The 23,799-nt window shown below is 31.5% G+C and overlaps 1 protein-coding gene across 3 annotated transcripts in view; it reads left to right on the plus strand.

The window, feature by feature from the left end:
* Positions 1 to 23,799, plus strand: part of CSMD3 (CUB and Sushi multiple domains 3) — a gene marked incomplete at its 5' end in the record, with an annotated part of 1,071,061 nt that overhangs the window by 931,590 nt on the left and 115,672 nt on the right. For all 3 annotated transcript variants that reach the window (XM_079901374.1, XM_079901375.1, XM_079901376.1), the window contains 4 exons: positions 11,968 to 12,086; positions 13,182 to 13,251; positions 18,190 to 18,306; positions 21,343 to 21,552. In XM_079901374.1, coding sequence (XP_079757500.1) covers positions 11,968 to 12,086; positions 13,182 to 13,251; positions 18,190 to 18,306; positions 21,343 to 21,552 — 516 coding nt within the window. The remainder of the gene's footprint in view (positions 1 to 11,967; positions 12,087 to 13,181; positions 13,252 to 18,189; positions 18,307 to 21,342; positions 21,553 to 23,799) is intronic.

A 23,799-nucleotide genomic window follows, 5' to 3' on the forward strand; every position in this document is an offset into this window, starting at 1 on the left:
CTACTGTTACTTTAATTAATTAAATACATTTTGGAATATTCTAAATGTTTTCAAATCTATTGTCTAATCAATAAGGGCATTAACATAGTATTTGCAAAATATTGAGTAAGTGCAAGAGAATGGGGAAACGTTGAACAAGGAAATTTAAATAGAACTTTACAGAATTAAAACGACTAATAACCTCTGCTCTAGTCTTTAAAGACAAATATATAAAACTAGCTATGGCATGCATTTTAACTGCTTTGTCAATAACATGTTGAAAAGCAGTTTCAATGGATTTGGTGGATCAAATGCTGGGTAGAGCAGATGTGGTTTTGGTACAGTGTCCAGCATGGCAATCTCAAAGTCTGTCTGTTCACTGTTTGCAAATTGAGTGTATTATTTCCAGAAACTTGAGAGAATATACCCAAACACAATGATTTTTTTGCAAATAATCTGACTTATTTGAGGAAAGGGCACCTTAATTTCTGTTTCAAAATGGTAATATCCACTTAGTGGAAGAATATTTTGTGGTAATGTAAGAGTCTGTCCACTTGTGGAGGCAGATTGTATTAACTAGACATAAAACTTTTGAAGACCTTCCTTATGTATTCAGAAGCCTCCCAAATCAGTGGTTGAGATCTAAGAACACAATATCCTCTGTAAGAAAAAAAATATATTTTTAAATGAGTATAAACAAGGATTTTAAGAAAAATTTTTTTTAATTTGTTTCAATATTTAGAAAAAGCAAAATGCTTAAGCACTTAGGTACTGGGAAAAATAATTGTGTGTGTGTGTGTGTGTGTGTGTGTGTGTTATAAACAAGGTAGTTATATTAGCTTTTCTCCATTGAGAAGACACCTATTTCACTGCACATCTTTGGTATTTCATTTCTGACAACCCCTGATATAACAGTTCTGCTCACAGGGTAACATAAGGAAGTAATCACATTGGAGAAATAACAGTCTCATAATCACACTATGAATACCAGCAACAGATGCAAAAGACATTAAGGTTTGCTGTAAAAATGACAGATTTCATGTTTTTTTTTCCTTTTAACCAAGAAAGTGGACTCTTTCTAAATCCCTAAAGGAATATTTTAAGTAAGTTTTAAGTAAATGTTTCAGGAAACATGGCAGATGTTCTTCTGTCTTGAGAAAAGGAAATTTGGCTGAGATTCCTTCTAGCAAGTGAATATTTTCTCTGTCTGATTTTCCTACTCAGTCATGAGGTTTTCAGAAAAAAAACAAGCTAGATTATCTGATGGCACATACTAAACACATAGGCCTTGCTTTGTGTTTACTTAAAAGGGAAATGCTGACAAATGGCTGATGTTTATCATATAGTGCAATTTTTCTCCTTTGACTTGAGATCATGCCATTTTAACTTTGGGATACCTGATTATGAGTATGATTATGATTATGATTATACAGATCTGATGTTCCTTCTGCCCAATTTATCCTTCTCATGCCTTGGTCTCGTCAATATTTCTAGAGGTCCATTTTGATAACTTCATATCATTGTTTTCCTATTATCTACTGAAGAAAGGCCATAATTAATTTCCTCCCATAATTTTCCATCTCCTTATTGCTTCCAAAATATAAGCACAAACATACTTGTTTATTAAAATTTTGTTGACTACCTACTAAATGTTAGGTATACTTTCTAGGTGTTAGTGCTGCATATTTGCATAAGACCCAGCCCTAAAAAAAAAAGCTTCAAACTAACTGAGAGTAAGAACACGAAAGTAGCAATAATTGCAAAATTACAGTGTAAACACAGTAACTATAGTTTAGATAAATTGGTACTTCTCAGATAATTGTGCACTATAGTTATCTTGAAATCTTGTTAAAAATCCAGATGATGAGACTCCACCCTAACAGACTGTCAGTCTTCATGAGATTCAGCCAAGCATTTGCACTTTTCACCAACCTTCCAAGATTACTCTCACAATGGCCGAAGTATGAGGACATCTTGTATAATGTAGGTGATGACACAGAGAAGGTAGTGATCAAAACTGTTAGGGGTTCCTGGTGGTGGGGTCAGGGAAGACTTCAGAAAAGGACAAATCTAAGTCCTTTTGGCAGATAAGAAAGTATATGTATGGAGATAGCTTGGTACTTTGAAGGGACCTCCAAAGATGTAGGTGGACATAAGATACTTTATCCTGGAATCAGACTTAGGTTTCTGTCTTGGAACTGCCATTTGATAGCCATGTGACATTAGGTGATTTGTAAGGTTCCCTAAGAACTCAGTTTCCTCACCTATAATATGTGATAATAATAGCATATAACTTGAAAGATTGTGTCAGAGTTAAATGAGATCATCCATGTAAAGTGTTTATCATAGGCCCAGGTACATAGTAAACCCTCAAGAAACATCATCCTTTCCTGATAATGAGATGAACCCACATGACTGGGTTGTATTTGTCATTGTCATTGTATCTTAAGTGCCAGAAGATTAGATTAAGGAGATGACAGACAGGTTTATTTTGTAGAAAGAGGAGATTCGTTGAAGGATTTCAATTTGAGGAGTAGCGTGGTCAGTTTTGAATTTTCAAAGGTCCTTTTATTTTGGAAAGTGGGGAATGCATTGCAGGAAGAGAATATGCCCAAGGAAAGGAGTAGCAGTGGTTCAAATGAGAAACTGAAGATGGTTATTGTGGTTGTGTAAATGAAATGTTAAAAGATGCAGGAGATGGTAAGGTAAAATTGAAAGATTTATGGCCAGTTAGATTTTGGAGATGAGAGAGAGAGAGGTGTAGAGAATGGTTCTTAGGTTTCTGGTGTTTTGTTTTGGTTTTTACTTTAGATATCACTTTGTATATGATCACAGTTTTGCTTTATTCCTTTGGAGAGCTGGCCTTTTAATTTTTTAGACTTTTTCTTTGATTTTTAGATGTTAGATATTAAATTAAATAAATTAAAATCAACATAACACTTTTATTTATCTATAATATTAGATCTCACACCTTGCAGTGGGATCTAGGAACCAAAAGTACTTCCCAGTTTAACTAATGATAATGCCAGTTTAGGTATAAGCGTTCAAGAATGAAACTTACATGGAAGGTGCATTTGGTGCTACTTGCAATGTAAGAAAAAATGGTAAAAGGATACCACATTTTACATATATATATAAAATCATCCGGTAATCATCCAATAACCTGTATATTTTATGGTCAGCTTATTAGCCTTCTTAATTTTATCCACAAATTCATTTTGCCATGTAACATAGCATGCTTGCCGGTGTAACATCATGGGAGCCAAAATCCTTTCTACCACACTAGGACACTAAGTACAGGCCTAGTCAGTAGACTAAGGATGTTCTATAGGAATTTTGAAGATAATTCATAGCGATTCATGAAGAGAAGTTCAGTTTGGGTAAAGCTTTTTTTCTGGCAGTAAAAAGTGTTAAATGTTAGTATCAGTTATTGAAAGATTATGTAACCCCTTCTGGGAACTTCTGAATTTAGGATTAGACACCTGTCTTCCAAGATGGCTTTTTTTTTTTACATCTTTATTGGAGTGTAATTGCTTTACAATGGTGTGTTAGTTTCTGCTTTATAACAAAGTGAATCAGCTATACATATACATAAGACAAATACCAAGATGGCTTTGAAAGCTGTTTTCCTAAAGATTGGAAATGGGTTGAATGCCCTGTCAAACTTATTAATTTACCAGTTAGGCTTTTAGAAGTTAATCAAATTATGATAATCAATAAAAAATTGATTTTTTTTCTTTTAAACTATAAATTCAGTATTCTCTTAATACTCACATATCCCAGATAGATACTTCAGAGGACATATAATGTAGTGGACAAAAATGATTTAGAATCCCATTTTTATATCTATTTGAATCTTTAGCTTCCATAGATAGAAGAACATTTGAAATTGAGTAATAAAATTCTAGAAAATAGAGATTAATATTTCTACCTTTTAGTCTCCAAATACTTTTTAAAAAATCTTTTCCAGTTTTATTGAGAAATAATTTACATACATCATTGTTTAAGTTTAAGGTGTATGAAATGGTGGTTTGATTTACGTATATTGTGAAATGATTACTACCACAGATTTAGATTACTGCAACAGGTTTATCTGTCATCTCATATAGATACAAAAACAGAAAGGAAAAAAATTTCTCCTTGTGATGAGAACTCTTAAGATCTACTCTCTTTTAACTTTTCTGTATATCATACAGCAGTGTTAACTGTAGCCATCATGTCGTATATTGCACCCCTAGTACATTACACTTATTTATCTAATAACTGGAAGTTTGTACCTTCTGACCACCTTCATGAATATATTTTTTAACATTTATGGTCATACTGCTCAAACTATGCTCTCTTAGAGGTTGTAGTTGTTCCACAAATCAGAGCATTTTTTCTAAGTTACAGACACACAAAGTGAGGTAATAAATATAAATTTGGAAATTTACTCCAATTACATGTTTCTGAAACTTTGATGAATTCTATTAATTTTATGCTAACAAATTACCTGATATATAATGAAGTAGCCAATATTAATTAAAATATTAAGAAAAAAATGTCAATCTTGCTTTCTGTTAATAACAAAAGGGATTGAATGTTGAAGAGAAAGAAGGTAGGAAGAAGAAATGTTTGCCTAGCAACCTTAGGAGACACAACTACAGCTAAGGCAAATATACCAGCGTTCCAGAGGTTAGAGAATACAGTTTTCTCTGCTTAATCAAGATAAGCTGAAACACTTGTTAAGAGAGTCTGATTTACATTTTCTGATATGGGCTATCATAAGTTGAGATGAAGCTACATCATTCTTTGTGTTGGGAATGTGTACTGGTTTAGTAGTCATGTGAATAGATGTAGCTACTCTGAGTTAATATATTTTTTCCAACATTTTTCTTCTGTGAAGTTATCACATTTTTTCTGTTTCCTGATCCACAAGAGCACTGAGAGATGGGAATCTATTCTTCAATTTGTGTGAGTGTGTTTTAGACATATATGATTTTGGTTATAATTGCATGTCTTGCACAAATGTATTTGTTGCTAGGGAAAATGTCCCGAGTGCAAGAAAGGCCATTAATTATATCAGTTGTTAATAGGCTTCCACAAAGAGAACTTGTAGTTTCTAGTTGCTTTGCCACTTGGATTCTGGGTCCAGCCTCATCATTAACAGTCTTGAAATGACTATTTGATTATAATATACATGTGTAATTTCCCTCATATTTCCTAATATTTGTGGAGGCACACATATAAATCTCACTACTGGAGAATCCTAGAGGGGTAATGAACATCAATAAATCAATGAGCAGTTTTTGGTTTTGAACTTATAAAGTGTACATATTTTAAAAGGAGAAACTGCATGCAGTAATGGTGTTACAAATTTAGGGGTGCTCAAAGATCTCAGGATGTAGTCTCTGAGGAAGACAAAAGTAATGTTACCTTAAGGAATAGATTTTTTTCTCCTCCCACACCTGAGAGCACTCATGATACCTGCCACTAATAATTTCTCTGTCAATCTTGTGAAAACTCAGGTGGTCTGAAAACATCTTTTCATCTTGTGCAATAGTTAGAGGGCTAGTCTGAATACCCAAATCATAAAAAGTCATAAAATATTAAATGCTCAGAAATGTATCCATTTAACTGTAGCTTATAAATTACAAAAGATATCAATTCAACATGATAGTTATTTTACTGCTCTCCTTCCTTGAGCAATATGCTTAAGACATAATGCATTAGGTCTTAATGAGTTTATTTTTATAATCACTAAAAATATTTTCCTCCTTTGGGCTAATTAGATAATTGATTATTTGTGAAAAATAGTGATTGTAAGATTTATATTTTTACCTAAACTAGTTTTCTTATTCCAATTTATGCATATCATCTCATATCATCTCTTGTTCCAATTTATGCATATCATCTTCTATTAATTATAGAAACATGTCCTGCCCAAATTAAATTATTAATATTTGTCATTTCTAATCTAAATTGCCATTAACTTAGAATATATTACACACAAATAAGTATAATTGATCTTTATAAGCACATTTCATTCCTTAATCATATAGGGCCATTCTAATTTTAGCATAGTTTGCTCTTTTCTTTTAACCAACTTTATTTCATGATCATCTAACTTTTCATGTCTTTGTGCTGTTGACTTAGAGATGTCTCAGCCTAAGTTTCTGAATTTGGAAAGCATTGTACTTTTGTATTCCTAAAGTTTCTCTGGTTATATCTTGAGGCAATAACACTGCTCTTGGTCTCCTGGATTTTCTCATAGAAAAGCCAATATGTTTAGCTGTATATAGAAACTTTTCATTGTGAATTAATTATAAAACTGAAGGTACTTCAGTTTTGGGCCCTCTATAGAAATCTTTACATGTGTTCTTTATACTCCTAGAGTATTTATATGGGACCTATTGATCTTAAACATACAGAGACATACTTTCATGAGAACAGAAAAAAGAAATGTCCTTAGTAGAATGCAAATGGACAACCTCACTTCCATGCTTAAAACCATTCACTAATGCCAGTTAACATTTGTTGAGAGCTTCCCATGTTCCTGGGACTATCTAAGTGTTATGCATGTATTGTTTTCTTTATGCATCACCATATTCCTATGAAGTTGGTTGGTATTTTTGCATCCATTTTATAGGTGAGGGAACTGAGACATAGAAATCATCTCAGACTTTATAAAAATAAAAATTAAAAAGCAAGAAACTAGTGAAACCAGGATGCACACAGAGGACAGAGGTTGTGTTCTTAATAACTGAATTTTCCCTCCATTACTCACAGAAGGAAACTACAACTTTCTACACTGTTTAAGATTATAAGACTGTTTACACAACCTGCATCCTGCCTCCCTTTGCAGCTTCATTTCTTGCTGCCTTTCCCAAAACACTACAGTATGTTTTACCAAAAAACACTCCCTCCTTTTTTCCATAAAACAAGGAAAAATAATTTAAAACATTATTCATTTAACATGCCAGGACAGCATATTCACCTTCCCCTTCATTATCATGAATTGGTAAAATGTATTATGTTTTGGTATTCACATAGGTTAGTTCCTGTGAAATAATTATTTAAACAGAAGACAACCTTCATATATTGTGATTGTTCAATTACACTGAAATCATCTTTTAAACCAACCCCCTCTCTTGCTCCACCAAGAATTTCTTCAGAGCGTGACTGCTTATGTTGCTAATTGATCTTTGCATTTCCAGCATGTATGTAACACAATAAGAGTACACAATAGGTACTCAATAATTACTTATGTAATGAATGAATGGTACCTACGTGCCAGATTCTATTTATTTTATCGTTTCACTTATCCTTATTCTGTAGGCTAAAATTTGATAAGTAGTATCTATTACTGAATATTCAATTAGTTTCTCAGAGTAATGCTGAGTTAAATGTTAAGTAAGGTAAACGAAAGTAAAGTAAGTAAATAAAAGGATCAAGGTAAACGTGAGAGAAGCCTGTACCACATGTTCCTGAACTTATACTGCTGCTCATCAGTGACTATTGATGTTCTGAAGGAACAATTCTGAAGTCAGAATTGTTCCTTCTAAAAGAATTTAATCGACATTCAATTACATGTAACAATAGTATTTGACAAATTTTCTTTAGTAGATTAATTAATTAATCCAAGGTACATTATGGTGAAAAAAGTCTGCATGCTTATCATTGCTGATTTCTACAAGCCCAGAAACTAGTAGCCCAGCTCATATTGAATTCACCCTTTGATTATCATCAACTTCTACATTATTCTCAAACTGTTATAATGATAAATATGGAATGCCAAATGATAATTCTAGCATATTAAAAAACACTTAAATATGGTGCAAACATAGAAATAATGGTTATTTGTATTCATTATTTAGAGAAAAAATTTTAAATTGAAGACATGTGATATGTTTAAAATAACAAGATCTTCACTATCACTGAATACAACCTCTTGTTCACAGACGTGGTTCAGTTCCTGTTCTTTTCTCACATGAATGCAAATCCAGTATTTTTGGTCTTCATTTTCAATAAATTTATACATGGGTTGTCATGTCAAATTCATGAAGGGGTTTTTCTTTTTACAAAACAATGTTGCTGGGAGTCTTAGCAATAATTTAGCTTTCTTATCCTCCCTGTCTCCCTCTCTCATTGCATTAAAGACTCGTTAAAATCATTATGGAATACTATATATATATATATATATATATATATATATATATATATATATATATGTGCAGAATGATCAGATATAAATGATATGATTAACACCATTTTCTCCTCCAGGTTGCCTTGTGGTCAGAATTGGAAAGAATAATTTTTGTTTATAAATAAATGTTGGAAATTGAAGAACTGAGGTTTTAATGTTTTCAGCCAGGGTAACTAACCACAGTAATTTGACAGCAGGTGTAATTAACTCTGTGCAATTTTTGATATAGATTTGTTCCTGTATTCATTTCTGTTTTTTTTTTTGGCTACAACACCTAGTTAATTGATCCAATTCTCATTAAAAAAATTCACTCAGAGAGCATCTTTGATTGCCAAGCACATAATTTTACAAAATTTACACTCATAAGGATGAAAATGACTCAATATGCTGATTGGCTTGGTTAAGTAGGAGAGAATCCTTTGCAACACTTTTACAAATACCTTTTCTTTGTTGATTCCTATGAATAAGTTATTGCTATTGTTACTTATAAAGAAATGAAAAATAATTATTAAAGAAGACATTTTTTAAACTATTTAATCACTGTTTTGTAAATTAACAAATGACTTTAAAATAGGAACTGTAGCATTTTCAGATATCTCTGCTTTATTTTCTTTAGTGCATGTAAAATAATTAAATGCAAAAAAATGAGAGAGGTCATCAACATGACTTCTCTTTCTTATCTATTACTTCATTACCTTGGTTTCTTCCCTGAGACAATCATATTAAACAGATTAGCAGGTCCAACTCAATCTCTTCTAGAAAAATAGAAAGCAGTATATTCTTGTACCCCCAAGTTCTCTGCTAATACTAATTCATCTAATAGATAAGTGATTTTATTATTTACATTCCATTATAAAAATTTCAGAAATGCAGGAATATACAAGAAAACACATAAAAATCACCAATAATCTCACATGAAGAATCATAACCACTGCTAATATTTCACATATTTCCTTTTGGTTATTTTTCCCTGTGATTATTTGCATATAAGAATTTTTAACCTACGAAATTGTTATTGCATAGTTTATAGAGTTTTATATCACATTTTAAAGTTAAAACTCTTTCATAAATATTTTGCTGTGTCTGTATATAATATGGAAAAATCTCACTTAAAAATCTCTCAATATTCTATGGCATCACTGTGCCGTAGTTTTTTTGTTTTGTTTTGTTTTGTTTTTGTTTTTTGCGGTACGTGGTACGCGGGCCTCTCACTGTTGTGGCCTCTCCCGTTGCGGAGCACAGGCTCCGGACGCGCAGGCTCAGCGACCATGGCTCCCGGGCTTTGCCGCTCTGCGGCATGTGGGATCTTCCCGAACTGGGGAACGAACTCGTGTTCCCTGTGTTGGCAGGCGGACTCTCAACCACTGCACCACCGGGGAAGCCCTGTGCCATAGTTTTATTTATCCTCCCAGAGGAGGAAATCACCACTTATAGATATTAATAGTTTTCTATGTGTATGACCCTGAATGGAGTACTTGATAGAAAGAAGGAAAAGAGAAATGAACGGGTACTAAATTTGGCCTTCTCAGCAAGAATGACCACATAAATGGCCTTAATGGTGAACGGTAATAAACGTACTGTTCAGGACTCCCAAGAAACTAAGGAGTCCTTACCAAAGGAAAGTGAAATCATACTGACAAGACATATATGCTTACATCATAACTTTTTTTTGATTAGTAATTCTTAAAAAGGACTCTATGAAATCAGATGAATTTAATGTGTAAGACCCATTAGTGGGTGCTGAATGAGATGAAAGTAAATATAAGACAGTTTCTTTCTTGGATCTCAAAATCTAGTAGGGGAAGTGAGACATTTAACCCTTAAAATTTTAACAGTAGGTCACAACTTAATGGTAACTTATCTTTCCTAGTTCTATAAATTCAAGATTACAAAAATCAAGAAATATGGGATTTGACATATGTTTAGGGACCTAACTAATTGCCGCACCAGGCATTGGAATTACAGTCCACATGACCCTGTCTCCTTTAGGACTGCCTCAAATGCATTCCCAAATGGCCAATTTACTCCTCCTCTTTACTGCCTTACTTTCTGATCTAACCATAACTCCATCATGTCACTGCTTTTATTTAATTTTCTATCCTTTAATGTGACATCATTTTTAGCTACTCTGACCATTATGTTATTAGATAAACTATCTTCCATTTGCAGAGATAGACGTTTGTATTTATTAAGAAATAAAATAGGGATGCACTTTCTTTTATATACTATTCATTCATCTATACAACGAATGTTTATTGAGTGCTTGCTTAAGACTCTGTGCTTCAAGCTGCCCTTCTGGAACTTATATTTTCAGAGGGGGATAAACACTGAACAACTATTTACATAATTATTCATTATTAGTTTATGTCAAATACAACAAAGGTGATGGAGAGGGTGGTGTTATGTATGATAGCATCTATCAGAAGGAAATAACATGGTCAAAGAGAGAAGGAATATATACGATATAGTCATACTTTAGAATTTAGTTTTCAATGTTTTTTAATAAATAAATATATAGTGTGAATATTTATAATGAATATATATATTCACACATATATATATAATGATTTTGGAGTGGTGACTGCTTCCTCCCTCCATTCAAATATGTATTAGATTAGTTCAAAATGTGAACTACAAAGAAATAGATAATAAACATTGGCTCTTATTGAAGATAAAAAGTTTTTAATAATAATACATTCACATGTTTGAAAAAATGTTTTGGCAAAAACATCAAACAATTTTTATTCCTTTAAATGAATCATTTTAGAAATAATGCCATTTGCAGGAATGTAGATGGACTTAGAGATGATCATACTAAGTGAAGTAAGTCAGAAAGAGAAAGACAAATACCATATGATACCACCTATATGTGGAATCTAAAATATGACACAAATGAACTTATCTATGAAACAGAAACAAACTCACAGACATAGAGAACAGACTTGTGGTTACCAAGGGGGAGGGTGGAAGAGGGACAGAGTGGCAGTTTGGGGTTTGCAGATCCAAATTATTATATATAGAATGGATAAACAACAAGGTCCCACTCTATAGCACAGAGAACTATATTCAGTATCCTGTGATAAACCATACTGGAAAAGGATATAAAAAGTATATATTATATATATATATATATATATATATATATATATATATATATATATATATAACTGAATCACTTTTCTGTACAGCAGAAATTAACACAACATTGTAAATCAACTATATTTCAATTAAAAATGCTAAACTAAATGAATCATTTCAGAAAAACCTTTTACTTCTGTATGCTTTTATTCTTTTATGTTGAAAAATAAGTTGTTGATGTAAAAACAATGGAAGTGTTTTGAATTATATCATAATCTCCCTCTCAGAAGAAGGTACCAGGTGATATGGACAAAATAGCAAATAATTTTTTTAGCCATTTTACTAAGAATGTTTTACAGATATAATTTCACTTTATTATCACAATAAATTATTATTCTTATTTTTATTTAGGGATTTTCTTTTTAGGAATTTTTAGTTTCATTTCACAGAAGACATTTAAGCTGTGAGTTAAAGAAGAATTCACGTATTATCACACATCTAATTAATGGTTGGTGCCACGAAAATTGAAATAGTTCTGTGGTGGAGTTCCAAAGCACATTGCTCTAACCATATACTGTTAAATCTTGTTCACAGAACATTCTTAATGTCTCAATGTAAAATCTAGTTTTAATGACACCAATATTCAGTTTTGGTAATTTAATATGCATGATTTAAGCATTCATCATTTGAAAGTTACTTATATTATTATCACTAAATATTCTTAGCTATTGGTTTGGATTCCTGTCCTGAACCACAAACTCCTAGCAGTGGGAATAAAATTGGAGACAGATACATGGTTGGTGATGTAGTATCCTTTCAGTGTGATCAAGGCTATTCTCTTCAGGTAAGTCTATTTTAAACTTTTAGCTTTGACTTCCATTACCCTTTCAGAATATTTTAACAGACTAATCATTGATAATACACAGGTTATAAAACAATATTGATCTCAGGCTGCATAATTTAACATTAAATCAAAAGTTATTCAATTTGTCAGTGAGATATTCATGAGAGAAATTGCTGGAATGAATAAATTTGTTGTGTTTGCAAATAATCAAAAATGATTTTTGAATCAAAATAAATGTTCACTTTTCTCTCTGTTCACATTGGATGTGACCACTGAACGCCTGGATTTTCAGAATTTGAAATAAAAATGAAAGTGATACTTAAAGCATTAAATGAAACTTCCATGATAATAAATTCCCCGAATCAGTAAAAATCAACTACAAATAAGTATTGCTAAAAGTGTGGATTTGCAATGTATATTCTGACTTTACGTATTTATATTAATACTCTTTTGTAGGTGTTTTGGAAGGTCTCAATTTATGACCTCATAAAAATCTCCCTAAAGCATAGACCTATTAAGAAATTAAAAAAAAAATTGAGACAGAATTTCACATGTTAAGTAAATAAATTCCTTAGAGGAAAGAAAAGTAAAAATTAATAATTTATAGTCTTTAAACTTGTAACCCAAATTATTAGTCTCAGAAGTGAAATCAAGTTTTTCTGGACTTTAAAATTTAATATACCTCAGTTGACTTTTCAATTTTTTATGAAAGAATTTTATAATCATTTTTTAATCTATCTCACCTTGAATATTATTGCAATTTATTATAAATCACTATGTATATGGCCATTTCCTTCATATAATTATTGCAGTACCTTAGTAGAAAATGTTTTGGTAGAACAATGTTAAAACCACAGTTTTAATGTGATAAAGAGTCTTAATTTTTCTACCAAAAGCTTATTATTTTTTACATTTTATCACAAGTGTATATTATTACCTTTCTTGTTTTAAGTCACACTAATATTTCCAGTAATGTTGAAAAATATTAAAATGTAATATATTATTAAGTTTGTTTTCATAATTATCATTCACTATCCTATGTTATATTTACACTTTTAAAAATGTGTGCTGAACTGCATTGTCTTGTTTATATAGGGTCATTCTCATATTACATGCATGCCTGGGCCTGTGAGAAGATGGAATTACCCAATCCCAATTTGTTTGGGTAAGTTAAAGAACTATAAATCATTTATTAGCTGTATCAAATTTTAAAGGTACACCTTATGTATGTTGTTGTTCAAACATATAGTTTACCTTTTGTCAGGTTTTATGGAAATTATATTTTGAGATAAATGCTTCACATTTTTTTTCTTTTTTAATTTTAAATTTTTACTTTTTTTTGCCCCAAACTTTAATATCAATGGATGACTTAAAAATACAAATTGAGAAAAGTTATTAAGTTTTTTGATTCCCAGAGAGTTTTCTCAATATGATGTAGTAGAAGTACTCATAGATCAGGAAAATATACTATTGCTTACTATTGAGCCAAAATAGATAAGGAAGCTGGAGTCTACCAAAGGGAGCATGACACCCCATGAGATGTCTTCATTGGTAACAGGCAGTTGAGATATAGGATGTATCAAAAGAACATTTGGGGCTTTGAAAGTATGGGCCCAAATTTTTGTCCTAATTTAATGCAGCTTCCAATTATTTCTATCCACCTTAATTTTTTTTCTCTTTTTCATTTCTGGTGTCTGTATGCAACCATTAATATACTGGGCTCTATAGAGTAGGAAAAAAAAAGTTTGAGGTATGGTCTCCATAATTAAAACATTTGTTTACCATTTAGAGTTGTATAAATAAAAGAAATGAAATAAGAATAATTTAGTGTCAAATAATACCATTGACTATGTGATAGAATTTAAGAAAGATGAGATTGGTATTGATTGAAGTCATTGGGAAATATATTCAGTCCATAAAATTTACAAAGAGTTTTGGATGATAGGTGTAATTAAGATAAATGAATGAAGAAGACTACCCTTTCTGAGTAAGAAAAAGGGCAAAAACAAAAGAATTGGTGTGACTTGTATACCCTACCATGTACAGTGAACAAACCTGTATTATATTAGTTTGCTTGGGCTGCCGTTAACACTACAGACTGGGTGGCTTCAACAATGGGAATTTATTTTGTCACAGCTCTAGAAGCTAGAAGTTCAAGATCAAGGAGCTGGCAAGGTTGTTTTCTTCCGAGAGCTTCTTTCCTTGGCTTGTAGAAGACTATCTTCTCCCTACATCTTCACATAGTCTTTTCTCTGTGAAGGAGCTCTCCTATCTCTTTCTCTTCTTATAAGGACACCAATACAATTGAATTAGAGCTCCACCCTTATGACTTCGTTTAACCTTAATTACCTCCTTTAAAGAAGGTATCTCATTTCCAAATACAGTCGCATTTGGGAGTTAGGGCTTTAACATATGAATATTGGGGGGAGACACAATTCAGTCCATAATGCCTATGTACCACGGGTGCAATTTTTGTTGGAGAGTACTGGAAAATAATGTTTAAGAGTAAAGATGTGTTTAATTGGCAAAAGATATTAAAAGCATTCAGACTTTAGATTGGATGACATTTTTTGAATGATATATTTCTTCAGGTATTATCATTTATGCATATAATGCCAGTTATAAAATTGTATATATACATATAATGCCTATTATAAAAATTTATATATACAGATAATGCCATTTATGTGTGTGTGTGTGTTATGTATGTAGGGTCTGTATGTGTGTGTATATCCAATTAAGTACAAAAATTGAGAATATAAAAGAGTACAAAGGACAAAATAATTACTATATATATTCTGCTGATACGAGAGCAGAGTTTTGGTCTTTTGTTCATTACTGTATCCCCAGTGCCAAGAACAGTTATTATCTTAAGTAGGCATCCAATAAATATGGTTTAATGAACAAATTAAAGTTTTGGGATTCTATAGTATGTATATTTTTTATAATGTTTTCCTTCTTGACATTCACTTAGAAGAATTTCCCATACCATAACATGTTTTTAAAAATTTGATTTTTAAAATGGCTTTATGGCACATAGCATAGTCTAATTTGTATAGTTACTCTCTTTTGTTAGCTTAGTTTTTTGTCTTTTTGATATACATTTATACACATTTGGTACACATTTACACATTTATACACATTTCTTTATTTATAAGTGTTTTTCATGTGCCTTCCTGTCATTGCATATAACTACTTAAAAGCTTTAATATTTCCAAATTGCTTTCAGAAGGTTGTATCAATTTAAATACCACTCAATTATGATATGACAATTTCCATCTTGCTATATTGCTAGCACCAATTATTACTGTTAACAAATTGCTCAGTTTTTAGGTGAAATACTACATTTTGATTGCCTGTATTCCATTGTATATTGTTAACAAGGGAAGTACTAGATGGAAGTGATATTTTAATAAAATTAAACTGGAAAATTTACATTTTATTATATAGGATAAATTTGTATGAAACTGTATTAAACACTTATATTTTGATGTCCAATATATCTTCATTTGATTTTCAGCTAAGGTACAATAGCTGTGTATGACAAATGTATTATTCTGTTTGCTCATCTGTTGAATGGGATAGTAATGTCCACCTCATAGGCCCATCGTGAGAATTAAATGAGAGAATGCATAAAAGTATTTAGCACTGAACCTGAAATACACAGGGCATTCATAGCGGTAGTTATTATAGTGAAAATATGCAATAATTTAAGGATCCAATAATGGGGAAAAAGGAAGTGAACATTATAATGGAATATTTAATAACTCAAAGTTTATAATATATAGTAAAATGTAACAAGGCTTAAAGTGATTCACAGTATGATCTTATTTTCATTATATATGTAAACATATAAACACATATACGTGCATATGTATTTTTCTGCAGAGAAATAAAAGAATATAAAGGTCGACAGGCTATCTATGGGTAGTGGAATTCCAGAGCACTCTTATTTCTTTTGTATTCTTTTTTTTTTTGATATTTTATAAATTTTGGACAGTAAACTTGTACTATATTTGATAGACAAAGTGTCTAAATTGACATCATGGCCATATCATAAGGAGAAACTGAAGGCAGGAGGCTGATTCAGAGAATGTCTTAAAACTCTAGTAATCAGGTATCAAGGTTACAGTCTCATGAACTGGAAAATAAACAGTCTGCCAGATATTTTGATGGAAGGAAAGAAAAGTCACTTGAGATTTTTACATAATAGAGACAAATCTGAAGGAAGAATCAAAGATGATTTTATCTCGGAGGACTACGCTATGGTTGTGTCCTTAAGAAAAACAGTATAATGGGCCTCAAAAAAGTCTACTGTGAAACTTCTGGTGAAACACAGCATTCTCTATCAAGGCCTAGGGGTGCATGAAATTGCAGAGTCTCTGAGAAAATAGACATGAGTACGGAACTGAAGGCAGATGCACTTTTTGGATTTTTCTTCTCATCCTTTATGGTTTGTTATTCTTTCTCTTTCATTATCTGTTTACTTTTTATTCTTTCCTTCTTTCTTCTCTGATTTTGGGATTTACACTCTAGAAAGGTGGACCATGCAGAGGCCAGGATTTTCAGCTCATTTCTAAAGAGATAGAAAACAGCAGAATTAGAGGGGCAGTGAACAGCTCAAACACTTGAGATAGTGAAGGCAAGAAAGCAAAAGAGCCCTTGTGTTCTTTCACTCAAAATTCAGAATAAAGCAAAACAAACCTACAATTGCATTCTTGCCAGAAACTTAAAAGTACTTTTCATTGGCCAAAATATTTTCTCTACCACTCCCTAATTATCAGATTGTGTAATGAACATATGTGGGCAATCAAATTTTAGGAAAATGAATTGGTGAACATTAGTGGTTTATACATGTTGAAAATTGTTCTGGTTTAAAGATGGATGAACTGAGATTTGAGAAGGATGGAAAAATATAAAGGTGTATCTTTAGATCTCAATGGTAATTACAACTTCAAAAGAAAGGTTTATATGCACATTAACTACAAGGTTATATATATACCCTTAGTAAAATCTGCTTTATACATAATTTATTCAGTTCACATATTTAAACATAGCTGTCAAACTGGCTATTGATATCACATAGAACATTGATAAATTGTTCTACTGAATTTGCCTTTATGATATATAACCTGAAGTTTGATTATCTATCTGTTGCTATTCATAACAATAAATAAATGAATGAAATTGTAGGTAAGTGTATGGGTAAATTTCAAACTTGATGTGCATTCATGAAATTTGATTCTTCAACCCTCAATTGAGATGTGTATTTTAGTACTTCTATGATAAAATGATAAAAATGTATACTTAGAGGAAAGAATTAGCTTCTAAAATACAATTGACCTATTAATACATGTTAAATAGTTCTATCTAATCATGTAAAAGTTAAAACTTGGGTAATTATTTGTTCTTATAATTTATGGTTAGCTTATCAATTGTAAATCAGTATAATTCAGATTCTACAAAAAGCATACATTTATGCCTAAATTCTCAAACATGGGTTCATCTTTTTACTTGTTTTATACTTCCCTATTTTTTGTCCAGATATTTTAGGATAAAGTGAGACAGTATCTGATGGTCTGTGAATCCCTTGCATATTACTGATAGAAACCAATATTTTTCTTAAAAATCTTCAGCCTCCTCACAAAAAGAGGAAAATGAATTCATTTATTGTGAAAATGAATCCCTCATCAATATAGTATGTTGCTGGCTTGATTTTACTATAAATTATATTATCTTTTGAATGAATCCCAACATTTCTAGAAGTACTTCAGGATGAGAAATGTACTGCTTGCTATGGAAAAGGATATGTGCTCCTTGTTTGATTGTATTCACTGCACATGAGCTACTCCTTTCTGTACAATAATTGATTTAGCTTGTATTTACTGCTGAGGAAAGAAATATGTTACCCTTTTATGCTCTTTTACAAAATGCCTTGTCAATTGATTATATTTGATTACTAGTACATGGTGAATGAGAGTTGACAATATTCAAATTTATACCAGTTTTAACTCAGACACTTGATTCAGACTTGAAAGAATTTCAGTCTGTTTTTAATACAATAAAGTACTTTGGCTTAAGTGGGACCTCTATTCTCTTGCAGCGCAGTGTGGTGGTTCTATGTCAGATTTCAGTGGTGTGATCCTCAGCCCTGGGTTTCCTGGAAACTACCCCAGCAGTTTAGATTGTACGTGGACAATCAAGCTGCCCATAGGTTTTGGTATGTATATTAAAAACACGTGAAAGAGTATTTTTATATTATTAATGCATCCTTACAAAGAAATAACAAAGTCTAATAAGAACTTATGAAATATTCACAAATTATAGTTTACTTTGGGATTATATACATTTCACTTGGAGTACTTGGATAATGGAAAGAATATGGGCATTTTAAAATTTCATACATAGATGATAAATAGATACAGTTTATGATACTTTCCAATCAATATGTACAGATATAGTCTGAGTTAGATGTGTGTAGCAATGATTAAGTTCAACATGATTTTCATGTATAATTGTTTCTGTAACTCTTTTCTACTTGTTGAAACCAAGCAGTACATAGATAAATTATTTTCTGGTAATCTATTGAATCCAGCTGCCATTGTAAATAAATAAGATTTACATTTGAAAAGTATTAGTACAATTTTTCTACTGTTAGATTTAAATACCTGTGTAGATGTAATACCTTTCTAATTCTAATATTACAATTGCCAGTGTTTGGATATATTGCATTATATATATATTACATTTAATAAATTATTTTCCCTCTTGTGTCACTAACGTATTCTTTTGCAGCTTTTTTATATCCCATTAGTCTGTAAATGCATAAATAGAAGTGTTAGATTGAGGATAGACTTATTCATTAAATCACAGAAGAATAAGATGAGTAGATACTCCTTGAAGTACAAACCTGGTGGATTTAGAGCAATTAAGATATTCCATACTATCTCACTTATTGAGGACTAAATTTAGGTACCTCATTTACCCAAAAGCATCTATAGCCTCAGAATGAAAATTCATGTTGAAATGTTTTACATAAATTCACAGAAACTCATAGTTTTGACAATTCTGTACTGAGCATGTACACATTATACTCCAGGTATTGTGCTAGGTGCTAGGGATAAAATGCATAGTAAAACAGACTTTGTACCTTTTCCCAGTTAAGTTACAGTCACAATGAGGAGACAAATAGTTATTGCAGTGAAGTATAATAAAGAGTACAGGATTGTACACAGGCATCCAGCCTAGTCCAGGAAATGCAAAAAAGGTTTATCAGAGGAAGTGATGTGTGAACTGTGGCTTTAAATATAAGTAAGAGTAAGCCCATAAAAGAGGGTCAGCTTGTGAGGAACAGGAAAGAAATTCTAGGTAAACAGACTGACACATGGAAAAATGCAGATAAGAAAGCTAAAGAAATTCAACAAACTTGAACACTATATGACTGGCCTGAGGTTTTGGGAGACCAGTAGGCCACTGAGAGAAGAATGCTGGGGGGCTTTCTAATGAGAATTATTCTGGCTACAACATGGGAATACCCTTAATTTGAAGTTGTAGTCAAATTCTATGCCCTTTGATTGAAAGAGAATAAATGAATAATAGATTTGAAACAGTATGGTTATCCTTATGTCTTTTACTAGCCACTTAAGAGGGCTCATCCCATGTCATTTATGGAGCTAAGTGAATTATTTTAAAATAAATTATTACGTGTATTTGCAATAGTGTCATTATGTCACCTTCAACTTAGCTCTTGCTAATACTTCATTGATTTTAAAAACCAAGTTTATTAAAAATTAAAAAGAATATGCATCTCTATTTTAGAAATGAAAACATGAGACCATTTCTGATTTGGTTACATTTAAATAATCCCACTGTTTTCTTTGAGTTTTGGCTAAATCAAATATTGCTTCTAATGTATTTGAATAGATAATTTATAAATGTTTAAAAGAAAATTGAATACACATCAACAGTTAAAGAAGTATTTTCTCTTGCCTGTGAAACAATTATGGACAACATAATTTGTGAAAAGGGGCTCAGGAAAACTTTAGAAAAATATGCACTTCTTGTAGCCTCACATATTAAGATAGTACATTCAAAGTTTTAAGAAGATTGTCTGATTGTCCAGGAATGTGTTTAATATTTTAAAGCATATTTTCAGTAATTCCCAAATTTATTTGTTCATGGAACTCTTTTTCAATGTAACAGCAAATTTCCATGGAACTCTTTTTCCAGGAACAAAATATGACTTCACTTGAGAACCTCACTAGTTATTAAGAGCAAGAGCTCAGGAGCCAGAATGTCTGCGTTTGAATTTCACCTCTTTTAGGATGTTGTGTAAACAGCAATATTATTTAGCTTCTCTGTGCCTCAGTTTCCTCATTCTTGTAACTATGAGCATTAAATAAGTTAGCATGTATAAAAACTTAAAACAGTGCCTAGCAAAAAGAAAACACAATAAATGTCAGATTTTATTACTAACAATTTGCAGAATGGTAGTTGTGGAAAAAAACCCATCAAATTCAGTAAAAATCAAATATTAATTGAATTAAGGAAACATACCTCAATAAAGGTTTTATTTTATTTTTCTCCATCCCAGAGATATTTAACTACCTCATATTCTAGTTATGTTTATAAAGATATTAAGACTATTTTGTAATATGATAGCATATAGCAATAACCCCTAGATTTTATTGGGAATATTACATAAAATTTGGCTTTATCTTCTGATGAGAAAATACTAAAAGAGCACGCTGAAAATTACATGCTTAAAAATGATATTTTGGAGAAGTTAATTTATCCCCTGTATATGACTAATTTCTAACACAGTCGTGAAATCTGATTATGTTAATATATAAAACTTTGCAATCATATTTTGGCTTCAAATTGCCCTTTTACAAAATACAAATTATTGAGTGGCTTTTCATCTTTAAAAATTGGTTGATACAGTTTTAAATGGTATTAAAGAGCAAGAAAGCCACTTTCTTGATTAGTTTTGCTATGGTGACAATGTAGTAAAATGAGATTTTCCCATGTGACAAATAGTGGGCATTTGAGAACAGTATTCTGTTACTTTCAACTATAGCACAGCTAATTGCCCTGGGCAGACAGAAGACCCATGGCCCAGATCTTGAGAGTATGCCTCTCAACTTAAATGGAAACGTATCTTAAGCACATTAATGCGAGCATGTGTTTGTGTATATGTGTGCATTTAATTTGGTAAAAAACATAGAGTAGCATTATGTTTGTTTTTCTTCCTTAGGTGTGCATCTGCAGTTTGTAAATTTTTCTACAGAAACCATACATGATTATTTGGAAGTAAGAAGTGGATCTGCAGAAACTAGTACTGTTATTGGCCGACTTAGTGGTCCTCAAATATCATCTTCCCTATTTAGCACGACCCATGAAACCAGCTTGTATTTTCACAGTGACTATTCACAAAACAAACAAGGGTTCCACATTGTATACCAAGGTGAGAGGAATAATAAAAATATGAAAGCTTTTTAGCCTCCAAACAGCTATTAACGATCTAACTCTAAGCATTTTCTATATTGTGTTTTAGAAAAAAAAGGAACCTAAATCAAAGCAAGCTTCAGTTAGGTAGAGTTTTAAATAATGCTATTTTCAGTCAACTATATAGGGGGAAATGATGTCTTTCTGAGGCCTTACAAATTCTAACCATGAAAAAAGGATTGAATTAATTTTAATACACAGTCAAATTAAGCAAGTCAAGGCAAGGCAGCCAAGCAAGGCATGGTGGATAGGCAAGATTTATCTCTGCTTTTATACTAGAATAAGTATATTGAAAAGATATATTGTGGTACTCATCTACTATATGTAAAGTTATTTTCTTTTACTTTATAATGAAAGAATAACATAACCTTCCTTGATACCATTCTATTGCTATGAGAATATAAAATAAATAATTTGACAATCATATTAGGCCTATTTCTAGTATAAAACTGCTGCATGACCTTGAGCATGATTTTCATCCGTTTGAAATAAACAGCTGGGAGACCTAGGCTTAAATGCTGATTCTCTACGTTCAGTCTTAAGTGGCCTAGGGCACAAGTCCATTTCTTCATTTTCATAATGGTGTTAGTAATAGTACCTCTCAGATAAGTTGTTTTGAACTTTATATGATAAAATGAATGTAAAATATTTATCGTGATGTATATCATTAGTAAATATTTAGTGCAGTTTAGCTATTTTTACTATACTATTTCAGATCTTAAAAGTCTAAGATTTAAAATTAAATATTTAAAGTTATGATATTTTACACAAACAGTGCAGTTCCAATGACTGTAATACTTAATCAAAATTAACTTAAACTTTGATTATGTATCTGCACTATTAAGGATTTAATGAGTATGTGATATTTTTGTTTTTTTAATTTTAAATTAAAAGTATTTTATTATAATTAAATTATAATATAATAATTATAATATTATTATTATATAATTAATTATATATATAAATAAATTAAATTATTTTTTATTGAGGTATAGTTGATTTACGAGTATGTGATACTTTTGGATGTGAGCTCCACCAAAGCAGTCATCTTTGTGTTGTTCATTGATGTATCTCAAGTGCCTAGAAGAGTAAGAGCACAATAAATATTTGCTGAATAAAAGTATATACACAAAAGGAAATTTAAGAGTAGTTAAAATAGACATTGTAACATCCAACTACATGGGTCTAAAATGATTACAGTTTGTATTATGCTTGCATACATAATTTAAGAGCAGCATATCACACATCATCCTTTACATAAAATAGGAATAATTTTTGTAACCTCTTGGTTCAAAATTAACCATGTTCCTAAGGAAACTAATTATTTCAAAAATTGTTGGGGAGCTGACTGAGTTTCTTTTTTGCTGCTGGAGGACTCAGAGCTATCTATGTGGTCCTTCTCTAGCAAGTGCATAGGGCTTGATGAACCTGACTTCATCTTCTTTTCTATGCCGTCAAATTCCCTCAGCCTCTCAGGGCAATATTCTTATTTGAATGAGGTAAAATTAGAATCTGAACTTTATTTTTTTTGTTGTTGTTATCTTTTTTTTTTGAACTTTATTAACTATATTTCTCAGGCAATGTGCCCTTGAAAAAAGATTCACTATTTCCATAATAAAATCCTAAAAGATATAGCATTTGTTACTGTTATTGATATAATGCTGTATTAATATTATTGACATGTGCCACAATGTATTACAAGGATCACTAGATACTATTTGAGAATTGCACTGAATTTTATATTATTTTCTTCACTAGTTCTTTATTCTATTTATTTTTTTAAATAGATCTTTATTGGAGTATAATTGCTTCACAATACTGTGTTAGTTTCTGTTGCACAACAAAGTGAATCAGCCATATGCATACACATGTCGTCATATCCCCTCCCTCTTGAGGTTCCCTCCCATCTTCGCTATCCCACTCCTCTAGGTCATCGCAAAGCACCGAGCTGATCTCCCTGTGCTATGCTGCTGCTTCCCACCAACCAACTATTTTACATTCGGTAGTGTATATATGTGGATGCTACTCTCACTTTGCCCCAGCTTCCCCCTCCCACCCCATGTCCTCAAGTCCATTCTCTATGTCTACTTCTTTATTCTTGCCCTGCAACTAGGTTCATCAGTACCATTTCTTTTTTTTTTTTTTTAGATTCCATATATATGCGTTAGCATACAGTATTTGTTTTTCTCTTCCTGACTTACTTCAC

This window comes from Stenella coeruleoalba (assembly GCF_951394435.1).
Source record: "Stenella coeruleoalba genome assembly, chromosome: 17".
Classification (NCBI taxonomy): Eukaryota; Metazoa; Chordata; class Mammalia; order Artiodactyla; family Delphinidae; genus Stenella; species Stenella coeruleoalba.